This window comes from Rhinatrema bivittatum, chromosome 1, assembly GCF_901001135.1.
Source record: "Rhinatrema bivittatum chromosome 1, aRhiBiv1.1, whole genome shotgun sequence".
Classification (NCBI taxonomy): domain Eukaryota; kingdom Metazoa; phylum Chordata; class Amphibia; order Gymnophiona; family Rhinatrematidae; genus Rhinatrema; species Rhinatrema bivittatum.
The window spans coordinates 382,056,263-382,068,858 of NC_042615.1; the positions used below are offsets into that span (position 1 = coordinate 382,056,263).

At 42.3% G+C, this 12,596-nt stretch overlaps 2 protein-coding genes across 3 annotated transcripts in view; one reads left to right on the plus strand and one right to left on the minus strand.

The window, feature by feature from the left end:
- Positions 1 to 8,453, plus strand: part of IGFBP7 (insulin like growth factor binding protein 7) — a 102,699-nt gene extending 94,246 nt beyond the window's left edge. Inside the window, exons 5-6 of one of the 2 annotated variants that reach the window (XR_003856618.1) lie at positions 4,452 to 4,577; positions 8,186 to 8,453. Coding sequence is in view for 1 of the 2 variants with exons in the window: in XM_029601000.1 (XP_029456860.1) it covers positions 4,452 to 4,471 (20 nt within the window). In the remaining variant the exon portion in view is untranslated. Of the gene's footprint in view, positions 1 to 4,451 lie in introns of both variants that reach the window. The other variant, XM_029601000.1, reaches the window with a different exon arrangement.
- POLR2B (RNA polymerase II subunit B) overlaps positions 4,619 to 12,596 on the minus strand; it is a 177,912-nt gene continuing 169,934 nt past the window's right edge. Inside the window, exons 24-25 of the mRNA XM_029600967.1 lie at positions 9,091 to 9,286; positions 4,619 to 4,952 (exon numbers count right to left, since the gene is read on the minus strand). Coding sequence (XP_029456827.1) covers positions 4,863 to 4,952; positions 9,091 to 9,286 — 286 coding nt within the window. The 3' untranslated portion in view covers positions 4,619 to 4,862. The remainder of the gene's footprint in view (positions 4,953 to 9,090; positions 9,287 to 12,596) is intronic.

Consider the following 12,596-nt stretch of genomic DNA (forward strand, 5'->3'; position numbering starts at 1 on the left):
GGAAATTTTTGTTTACATTGACTAGGAATTACATAATTAATTAATTAATTAAATTGGTTTTTTTTATTTTAAATGATTTGTCCCGGGGGGGGGGGGGGGGGGGGGCGCAAGTGGGGGACCCTTCCACCTCCTCCTGCATGCTCACTAAAGGGAATTTACGCAGGAGGGAAAAAATACAGAAAAAAAGAGCCCAAAAATCCCGGGTGGGGGAGGGGAAGGGGGAGGCAAGGGGGTGACAAAAAACCCTTCCTGGGGGGCTGAAATCAGGGGGTAGCTGCAAAAAAATTGGCCCCCCCAGCCCCAGGAAGCTCAGAAAACGGAGCAGATAAAAAATCCAAAATGGCCACCATTCCCGGGCTTCCCGACCCGAGAACGGCCTGGCCAAGCTCTGGGGACGGGATCCCTGGGCTAAATTTGCCTTCCCTGCCAAGGAGGGACATTCCCCACCCGGAAGGGAGGCATAGAAGAAACCCCCACGGCAAAAACTCTATGGGGGCTGGCAGAAAAGAGGCAGGCTGCCTACCCGCGGCAAAGAGAGCAGCTCTGAGGAAAAAAAAAGGTGCAGAAAAAATTGATTGACAGCCTGGAGGCCAGGAGTGAAGCAGGGGGGAATCCTGCTGACTCCTGCCTGTCTGGCTGCCGGTTCAAGCCTTCTGAGACCCAAAGAAGAAAAATATGGGTCTACTGCTGCAAATAAGCTGGAGGTAGGGGAAATACCTGCAACTTAATAATAAAAAGTGAAATTCCTCTTTTAAATATTTATTCACTTTTTTTTTTTTTTTTTTAAACTGAGCGCAGCAGCGGGTTCTAAACCTTCTCGGCAGCCGGGGGGGGGGGAAGACGAGACCCAGAGAGACTCGGTCCCCATACCGGGAAGCGGAACGGACTCAGGCTATGCAGCGCACAAGGGGAAAAGCCCCCCTGAGACTGGCAAGAGCCGGGAGATGGAACAGTCTCCCACAGAAGAAAAGGAAAAAAAAATCACTAAAGAAAAAGTCCCTTACTACTAAGGAAAATAAGAATAAGTACTTGCTTGATCCGAGAGGAAGAAAGAAAAGGCTGACTAGCCTAAGCAGAGAACGAAGGGTGAGCTGCTGCACCTGCTGGAGACAGACGAATACTGAAGGGTTAGAGCAGGGGTGGGCACTTCCGGTCCTTGAGGGCCACAAACCAGTCTGGTTTTCAGGATATCCCTAATGAATATGCATGAGAGATTTGCATGCACTCTGCCTCAGTTGTATGCAAATCTATGTCATGCATATTCATTAGGATATCCTAAAACCTCGACAGGTTTGTGGCCCTCAAGGACTGGAATTGCCCACCCCTGGGTTAGAGGATAGGCTCTGTCCTGATATAGGGCATCCTTCAAGTTTTAGTCTGTCTCCACCTGCTGGAAAGGAGGCTCAACCCACAGTCTGGACTGATCCGGGTACGTACAGGGAAATAACATTTGAAATGACAGGCACCAGGAAGTGGATCCCAACTTTAACCAAAGAAAACCTAAAAACCTAAAATCCCCTCCTCCCAAAGCAACTCAACATGTAAAATATATGTGAATAAGTGTAACCAACTTACTTTGTTTCTTTTTCAGCCCTTTCAGCCTTCTCTGCCGTCCTCCAGAGGGGGCAGCCGGCGGCGAAAGTGGCTTCCAGCGGCCCCCGCCGGCGAAGACGGACGAACGCACGCCCGTAGTGCACGGGCGCTCAAGCCAGCGAAAGCACATGGACGGGTGTGCGTGACGTCACGCACACCCGTCCATGTGCTTTCATTGGCTTGAGCGCCCGTCAATTTGGGCGCTCAAGCCAGCGAAGCGCATGACGTCATGGCGTACGCTTCGCTGCCCCCGCCGGCTGCCCCCTCCGGAGGACGGCAGAGAAGGCTGAAAAAGAAACAAAAAGTAAGTTGGTTACACTTATTCACATATTTTACATGTCCAGTCGCTTCAGGAGGAGGGGATTTTAGGTTTTCTTTTGGGGGAAATTTGCCGTTTACCCTTACCCCTGCCTCTAACGCAAGGGTAGGGGTAGGCGGTAAAATAGCAGGTTAAACGCGCGGCTAAACTGCAGGTTAAAAAGGCGATAGACGGGGCGCGCGTTACTGAATGGGGGGGGGCGGAATAGCTAATCTGATAGTTTACTTCTCATATACATGCCGCGGGCAGAAAGGGGTACCCGTTGATTTAAAGAAGCGGATGGGTTAAAAGGGATAGTGAATCGCGGGTTGGGCTAACGCGGCCAAATTGTGAGTAGAAAGCAGGTTAGAAGCAGGGTAACCGCAGCCGCACTTTACTGTATCGGCCTGAAAGCAAGGTAAAGCACAGTAAACACACACTGCAAGGCAGGAGGACCTGTTGCTGAGGCATCTGCTTATTGTAGCACCAGGGTTTAAATACAAGAATTGATGACATCAGTGAGTGCCAGCTGACAGGTTTCCCATCACAGGCCTTTAAGAGGCACTGCATGCCTAAGGAAAACCCAGGGATATGGCAGGATGGCATCTTGGAGCTGGAGAAGAGTATGGTTGGTTGTGGGCTGTCCTGCAGCCAGTCAAAATGTTACAGGAGGGAACAGGCAGTTCTTCAGATACCTGAAAAGTTGTAATGATGCATGAACTTTGAACTTTTTCTGTTGAAAAGGAAACAGTAGAATTAGGGATCACAAAATGAAACTCCAGGGGTGACGACTGAGAACCAACATCAGGAAATATTTCTTCACGGAAAGAGTGGTGGATGCCTGGAATGCCCTTCTGGAGGAGGTGATGAACACAAAAATAGTGAAAGAATTCAAAGGAGCACGAGATAAACACAGTGGATCCCTAAAGGTTGGATGATGGAATTGAAGAAAAGGATGCATAGGGGTAATCTGCTCAATAGCAGTTACTACCCTTAAAATGCACAGGGATAATTACCCTTAACCAATAAGCTTGATGCTTTTGACGCAACTGCAACATCGCTCTCCACTTTGATGGTGGGGGAGGGGAATAGGATTCAGACATCCAACTTGGGCCTTGACTTTTATGGTTTAGGGGTATTGATGAGCAGACATAAGGGAAAAAGCACAGGACTGCTTCTGTTGCCAAATCCAAAAGAAAAATAAGTCAAGCAGCATTGTCTGAATTTTCAAGAAGGCTCCTAACCCAGTAAAAATGTTGCTATATATGTATATAAGACTTGGGGATAAACTGCATGGAGCGGCAGATACTACCTTGACATGGGGGTGGCCTACACGAAGCGGCAGTTACTACTATAGAAAAATGGCTCGGCAGATTGGATTGACCAATTAGTATTGACAGCAGAAAAAGACCATGTTACTATGTATGTTCCCTTTCTGAGCAGACTACTTTCCCCTATCACACACTAAACAGTAACAAAACAATAAAATCACATCTTATTGAAAACATAACATAGAACTGGGTTTGTCAGCATTTGATAATAGTTCCCAAAGCATAGATAAAATATAAGCAAGACTTGTTTTCAGTTTATTTTATTTTTCATGGGAATTTCAATGTTAAAACAAACAAAAAAAATCTGTGGAAAAATGACTTCCACTGATTTTATTCCTATGTGTTATAAGTCATTTTTCCACTGATTTTTTTTTTCCAGTTTTCCATTTATTATAATATGGAAATGCCCTGGAAAAATAAAAAACTGAAAAGCAAGGTCCCTAAATATAATCAACCATCAGTAAAAACTCAAAATCTTGCAATTCCTGCTGCATAGTCCTACTCTTCATCTAGAAGAATCTGTCCATTTTTTGTTTTTCTTTATTCTCATTTCTTCTTCTATTCTACACCAACCACTCTCCTTGCAACTGTCACATCTTTTCTATTTTTCCTGGTTGTTTCTCTCCTCCTTTAATCTCCCCTCCTACTCCCTGACACTCATCTTACATCATCCCACTAACCTTTGATCCTCTCTGCTGCCTTCTTACCCAAAAGAAGGCTCATTTTCCACCTCTATTAAGGTAGCCATTGGGCTTGGCAACAGGTTTCTGATTCATTGCTACTAAGAACATTTTTTTGTGCTGCTGCAATCGTTGTTAGCAGATACACCCAATTCCTATTTGGCATGGAAACCTACAGAAAGACGGATGGGGGCTGCCAAGGGAATGCAGGTATATACTAGCTCATAGTGCTCTGGCTGGTTTAACCGTCCTGCTAGATCTAGACTGCAGGACAGCATCATGCACAACTCCACCAGGGCACTGATCGGTCAGGGATAGGGAAGGTGGATATAAACAGCAGGGAGAGGACAGTGGTAGATTAGAAGCAGTAACCACAGAGGAAGGAGAACAGGGAAAGCACAAGGCCCAAGTCAGATTTTTTCTTCTAATTCTTAAGGACTGATAGATGGAACAGAGGGTAAACAGTATGCTGGAATATGCGCTATTTTCATTGACATATTGATATTGAATACAGGCACCTAACCACTGTTTTGTTTTTATTCTTAACAGCTCAAGGTACAGAACTTTAAAACTTCCTGGAATCTGCTTTTAGATTTGTGAAAAACTACACCTACTTGCCTCTTCATCTGATATCTACTTTTCTTGACAATTAGTCCTCAGTTTAGCTTCCAGAAGGTATATACAGCTAATATGTACAAATAAATCTGAAAAACAACTTTGTCTACAAAACTTTATTGTTCCTATTTACACAGAGCAACATTTGCCCCACAAGGCCATTACAAATTGACCATTAACAGTTAGCAAAACCAGCAGAAAAACACTTTAAAATAATTTGCATCTGTAGCACAGAGATGATGTAAATTTTTGAAACTCCATTTGGTGATAAATAAAAACAGAACACTACAGAACCAGGAGAGAGACTGTGTTGACTACAGGGTATGTGGCAAAGCTCTGCTGGCATTAGAAAGACATCATACGCGGTGCAATGCTCATGGACATCAACTCTTGAAACAGGAGCTTGCAGGCATATGGCATTCGCACCAAGGAAATCTGAAAGAGAGCAGGCAGACGTTAGCAATAGCGTCATTTCAGAATCATTGCAGCTGAAAAGCAGATTAACTACATCCTGGTAACCACTGAAGGAGGAAACAATTTTGAAAAGACTAAAATTCTAAATTTTACCCTTACCCTGGGGACTTCTGTAACTGATATAAAGTGAAGAAATTTCAAGGGAACAAAGTCCGTCACTACAGGGTGTAGATTCACATTGGGATAAATGCACTTTTCAGGCATTTAAAGGCACTTAGCAAAACCAGGCAGGGATGGAGAAATATTTAGAAACCTTGGGAGCAGGCAACAAGTTAGGAGCAAGAGAATTTGTTTTGCTTTCTTTAGGTAATCCCCTTCCTCCCCTGCAAGGGAATAGGGGGATGAATGCTTTTTGTTGCTCTTTCCTTCCACTGCTTTATTTTCCTCTTCTTTCTCCACTCCTTGGCCCAGCGCCCCTCTTCAATTTTATAGCCTGACAACAGCTAGGGATCACGGTATCTTCACAGGACCAGGGTAGCCACAGTGTCTCTGCCTGGGATTTCTCAAGCCCTGAGTGCAGGTATTCTAGCACAGGTTCTCCAATACCAACCCCCTCTCCCCAGTCAGTTTCAGCATGAAAAGCCACCTCATGCATATTTATCATGGATATCTTGCAGACTGGTTCTGGTTCTCGAGGATTCAAGTACCAGAGCTACCATTCTGGCACTGACTGCTGCCACATTAGCACACTCCAGCCAAATATAACCTTCTCAGCACTGCCCAATGCAGCTTTCAGCTTAGTCACCACTGCCCTGCCACTGACAGAAACATGCCACATTAAAAAATAAAATTGCAAGTGACTTACAACAATCTACATAAAAAATGACAGTTTGCTGTGTTTACCCATGTTTAGCAATTACATTTAATTATGGCCGTTAAAGATTTTCATTACTCCTTAAGTGGCTTTTCAAAAGGAAACTGCATCCTGCTTCTGGGCAGTATTTTAAATGTGCTCATATGAAGCAGTAATTCTCAATTATATTAAAAAAAACCAAACCCCAAAACTGACATTTCAGCAATTCCATTCACCGCCTAGGAATAGCCATGTTAACAAGATATTATCTCAATTAGTCCATTTGTAACACCATTTGTGGCATCACACAGAAAATGAACCATTCATTTCCCAAGGCATGAGATTTCCAAGCAGGGATTCATCGAGTTCACAGAACACATGATGCAAAATAAAATAAAGTGTCTTAGCTGCAAACCATGTATTTAGGGCTAATATTAGAGCTTGGTATATGTTCGCTATAATTCACAATGCAGCCTTGTCAACTACTAAAACTTTTATAGCAATGTGTCCTCTTTGCTCTTATTCAAATTATGTCATATCATCCTTCCTGACTAAACTATAAAAGATGTTTCCCATAAGTAGTAACAGGCTACAAAACTCAAATAGTCCAGAGAGCAAATTTTTGGACAAGAAGTTTTCGGAATTTCCTTATATGGCTGCAATACTGCATCTAAATCTCTAAGCATACCAACCAAACAGCTGAAGCCAAACTTTTTTTTTTCTGAAATAGAACAGCAACTATACTTACACTCCTGGGGATATCACTGAAAATGTTTCTGCCCAAGACCATAAAACAGCAGCAACACTGCTCACTTCTTAGTGGAAGCAGGAAAAAAAATCTGAACAAATCATCCCTTCAGGAGATGCTACTGATTCAGAAGTCACTGAAAAATCCTCTCTATGCACAAGACAGCCATTCCATTCCATTTTATCATGTGTTACCCTTCTGTGCACCTTTTCTAATTACGCTGAGTTTCTTGAGACAGGGCAACCAGAACTACACACAATATATAAGGTGTGGTCACACCATGGATGGACGCAGAGACAATATGATATTTTCCATTCTTTTACAGATCATTCCTAACATTCAATTTGCTTTTTAGACCATTACCACACACTGGGCTCAGGATTTTAATGTATTGTCCACAAGGGCTTTAAGGTCCTTTCCCTGGCTGGTGACTCCAAACATGGAACCCAGCAATCCAAACTACAGGCACACAAAGCTGGGTTCCATGTAAGGAGTCACCAGCCAGGAGCTCTAGTGGACAATACGTTGAAATCCTCAGCAACGTGTACAACGGTCAAAAAATGAAATAGAATGTAAGGAATGATCCGAAAAAGAATGGAGGATAAAACAGAAAATATTATATTTACGTCTACTGATCATTAGAGCGCACCTAGAGTACTGTGTGCTGTTCTGGTTGCCCCATCGCAAAAAGTGATGGACCAACTCGGCCGGAGTCTGGCTTGTTTTATAAAACCACATCTCCATAAAATAAAGTTTCTGATCAGACATCTGGCTTCTATTCCACCTTGTTTTCTTCCCATCTCAAAAAGGACAGCAGAATTAGAAAAGAAGTGGAGGAAGGTGACAAAAATGATAAAGGGGATGGAAAAGCTCCCTTATGAAGAAAGGCTATACAGGCTAGGGTTATTCAGTTAGACAGGAAACTGCTGAGCAGGAACATGAGGAGACACTATAAAATCATGAGAAGATTAGAACACGTAAATGGGGAACTGTTCTTTACCCTTTCAAATTGTACTAAAAGAAGAGGATATGCCTTGAAATTAACAAATTGTACTTTTTCACCCAATGCAAAATCAAGCTGAAGAATTTGTTACCAGAGGATGTGGTTAAGGCTTCTCACATAGAGTTTAAAATGGGTTTGGACAAGCTCCTGGAGAGTCCATAAAGCATTACCACCAGGTAGATTTAGGAAAATCACATCTTATCCCTGGGACTCATCAAGAAGGAACAAATCTACTCTTTGGGTACTGTCATCTGATTTGGATTGGCCACTGTCAGACAGGATGCTGGATTCAACTGACCTTTGGTCCGAGTCAGCATGGCATATCTTAAATTCTTACATACAATGAAAATCTCCTGCCCAGAATGACAGCACTCACCAGTGCTGCCTCTGCCCACCCTGTATAACACCATACATAAGGCATGCTGAAAGTAAGGGCACATTTACCCATCACTTCCACATGCAATATCTTGTGGGGAATGGTTCTGGTTTTCACTGGAAGACAACCTGGGCAGAGTTTGGAAGCAGTACACTGTTTCTGCTTTGATCAGCATGCCATTTCTTGGCAGCCCGTGCATTTTTATTCCTAAATCAAATCAATAAAAACATTTTTGAAAGTGATTTGAATTTCTTCTTCTTTTTGTACTTGACAGGGTATGAGGTTCACTGTTGATCTAAACTGGATTTTCCCCAAGTAAATCAATTTTCCTTGTAAAGATTATTTTTTAATTTGCTATTGAAATACATTGATGCAATACCAATATTTTCATTAGTTTTCAATTTAAATTAATGTGCTTGGTAAATTAGGTATTCTGTATGAATTACTGAGTAAAGTACAATAAAAAAAAAAAATCATGTTACATTTTATTTGTATAAAGAATGTTATGAAAAAAACATAATAAAATTGATTTGATGACATTATTGAAAACTGCTTAATTACTGACTGAAATAAGTGCTGAGAAGTAATGTTAATATTCTGGATATCAGCCAGATGATAAAGTCAACAGGAAATCTTCATAAAAAAATAAAAGGACAGGATTTTAGCTGTGATGCATACCTTCACAGACAAAATGCAGAAGGCATATTGCACTTAAATACATAATTAACTGCAAGTCCTGTAATTGCATGGAGATTTTTATTTTGTTTCAGTCGGGCTGCTGTATTAAAACAATTTTTAAACAGAAGTCTATTCATGCCTTGCCACGTACAATGATGCTGGCTAGATGTGGAACCGAGACAAATGCATACTTGGTAAAGGTTTTCTTTGCAACCTGTCCCACAGATGGCCAGTGCCTAAAAACATTTTCAGAGTCTTTATTGGTCATATTACACAGTTCACCATCTACAGATATGCAAATTAGCAGAATCAGTTGCACATTATTCATAATATGTTTGCACTTGGCAAACTAAAGAAATGCAAACTTGCTTACCTTCCTTCTGACCACAGTCTCCATTGAACACCAGCACATTTTTTTCACAAGGCTTCTAACATCTATACCCTGAACTCTGCTCAACCTTTGGTCCACATCACAAGATAAAGAATAAAACGTATACTTGCCTGTGTTTTGTTGCGACATCCCCTGCACTCGTAGGTGTGCGTCCTGGTATTGGCTATTGCCATTATTCCACACAGATTGCACACATGAACTTGGTATGGATCTGAGGCTTCAAACAGTCTTTCCCTGAGAAACTGGGCTGCACCATGAGCAATTTGGCAGTCTCGCTCCATTTCCCCAAAACGCAAGCCACCATCCCTAAGAGACAAAGGTACAACAGTTGCAGTCCACATCATAACTCACTTCTAAAGAAGTGGCAGGCAGCAAAGCCAAGCACACATAGAATACCCATAATTACAGCACCCCCCCCCCTTTTTTTTTTTTTAAATAACAAAAAGGTTTAATGCTGCTGTTTTGGCAAAAGTCATCACACAATGTCCCCAGTGGAAGTCAGATGGCATTAACCCTTGCCACCATACCCCGCTATTGTACAGGTCCTAAAGTCTTGGTCAAAAGACCATGAAAGGCCCGTCCTCTGTTCATAGCTCAGACCCTGTACTTCGATCTAAGCCAAAAGACAGAGAAGCAAATCTACATCGTCTTGCTGTAAGGGAATGTGAATTTTGGGGATGAGACTGGGGACAAGCTGTTTCCGCAATACAAAAAAATGAGGCTACAAGATTATGTCACAAAAAATAAAATCCCTGCTCTGCAACCATAAATAATCTCAAATAAAGAGCAGCTTGCATTCATTTCTTTCCTTCATCTACTAATCTTCAAACTTACGATATAAATCTTCCACATGTTTTACAGATATATCAGTTGAGTACACATCTGGTCTGTAGCAAGAGATGTATTTCCCATTAGTATTGTTTATGACGGTCCTATTATAAAGAGTGCACTTAGGGATTAGCATTGCATCTCTTACTGTGGCCTATTAGATGTCATGTATTCCTCTATGGCTCCATGATGGGAATGTTGGGTATAAAACTACTACCCCACATGCCGTCACTAAGGTAACATTAACAGTTTTTCCAACTCCCATTCCTAGTATCATGCAACATGGACTTAAAAAAACAAATTCAAAATTGCTATCGCTGGCTGGATCCTTTGACAGCTATTGTTTTCCCTTAAAATGAACTTTGTTGTTGAATAGGAAATGTATGACAGGATAATGGGATAGCTGCAGTGTGGCCAACTGTCCACAAGCTATCAGAGAGATAGAGGGATGAAAGACTTGTAAATGAGATATTGAGAGAGGATCTATAAGGAGAGAGAGCAGTAGAAATGAGAAGCAAAAGGGACAGAGAAGGGAAGCTAGAAGGTTGAGATATATATATAAAGTGCAGAGAGGCAAATGACAAAGGAAGAATTCAAAAGAGAACAAAGAATAGGGGACAGACCCTCAAGAGGAAGGTGGTGCCAAAAGTCCTAGAATCTATTCTTTGGGGTGGAAGACCACTATAAAAATTGGTTCTTACCAGCAGTATCACAGATCAGTCCAGACTCCTGGGTTTTGCATCAGCCAGCAGAGGGAGACAGAGAAAGTTTCACTGACTCTGTACATAACCCAGTGTGCCATCTGCAGTCCCTCAGTATTGACCTGCACCCAAGCCAAGATGATGAGTACACTAACCAACCTCAACAACCAAAACTCCCCCAAACAAACAAGAGGATGGTGACGATTAAACCAACTGGAAAACTGTCCAAAAAGTAAAGTCCACAAATAGGGCAGAAAACCCCCTGACTAGTCTGCATTACATTCAAACCATCAGAATGAGCCGCACTCTCCCACCCTAAATGGGCAGGCATCTGGACTGATCTATGGTACTACAAGAATGAAAATTAGCAATTACGAAGACATTTTTCTTTCAAGTATGTACCCAGATCAGTCCAGACTCTTGGGAAATACCTAAGCGCCTCTAGCTTGGGTGGGACCTGGAGAGTCTCGCTCGCAGAACACTCACTAAAACCCCCAGTCAGAGCCCTGACATCCAAATGATAGTGTCTGGTGAAAGTGTGCAGCGACTTCTAAGTTGCCACCCTGCAAATCTCAGTGGAGAAACCTGCTGAGCCTCGGCCCAAGAGCACACCCGAGCCCATTTCAAATGCGCTCTCAAACCTTCAGGCACTAAACACCCCTTAGAGATGTGTGTGGAACCAATCACTTCCTTAAGCCAATGTGTGATCGTAGCTTTAGAAGCTTGACACTCCTCCTATGGACTGCTCTGCAGAACAAAAAGGTGATACGAGCTACAGAACTCATTATTAACCTTCAGATACCTCAAGAGTCCGCCTCAATCTAGAAGCCTAAGCTCCCTTGCATGAGGCATGGAAGAATACAACTCTGGAAAGGCAGGAAGTTCCACAGACTGGTTAACAAGGAACACCAAAACCACCTTAGGTAAAAGAGGGCACCATGCATAACGAAACTCCCAATTCCGAAATCTGCAAAAATGGATCCCAATAAGACAATGCCTAGAGCTCCGAAATCCTTCGGACTGAATAAATAGCAACCAGGAAAACCACTTTAAGAGTCAAATCCTTTAAGGGTGCACCTCAGAGAAATCTGAGATCAGCCAATAAAGCTATACTAACAATCCCTTCGGCAAAGACAGCGAAGCTAACACAAGTTAGAGAGAAAGCACTATCCTTGACTGGTCTAACATTATGGAACAAATTGCCACTAGAGACAAGATTACAGAGTGATCCAAAACTCTTCAAAAAAGTTTAAAAACATGGCTATTCAGGAAAGCATTTTACAATGAGAAAAGAAACACAGAACAAGATTACCTAGATGCATGGTCTCACATGTTTTATTTTTATACTCAAAAGATAATGTTAGAGAACTCCGGTTTAAGCACAATTCTTGTATGATTACCCTATTAATCATATAAATAGATTAGATCCATGTACCGATACTGTAGTGGCACTTTCATAGATACTTTTTGTAACCAAACTAAATATATGTGCCTCTATGTAAATCGTTGTGATGGTACATTGCTAAACGATGGTATAGAAAATATTTTAAATAAATAAACTTCTCAGTGGTTCAAACAGAGCCTCACACAGACCTTTAAACACCAGATTCAGATTCCAAGACAGACAGGTCTTCCTCACCAGAGGCCGCAAGTTCTTTGTTGCCCCCACCCCCCTAAGAGAAAACGCATGACATCCAGATGCCCAGAGAATGACCCTGTACCTTTCCAAGGAGACTGCTCAGGGCTATCTGTACCCTAAGAGAATTAAAGGCCAGACCTTTGACCAAACTCTCCGGAAGAAAAGTCAAAATGTGTGAAACAGAAGCCTGAAGAACCTGTATCTTGTTAGCAACACACCAAACTCGAATATATGCCAAAGAGGTGGAAGTTCTTCTGGCCTGCAACAAGGTGGTAATAACCGCTTCGGGATATCCTCTCTTACTCAGCCATCTTCTCTCAAAAGCCAGGCTGCTAGACTAAAGTGAGCCACCTGGTCTGAAAATATTGGTCCCTGGTGAAGAAGGTTCGACAGACGGCCAAACCTCAGTGGTCCATCTATGGCCATGTTGACAAGATCCACGAACCAG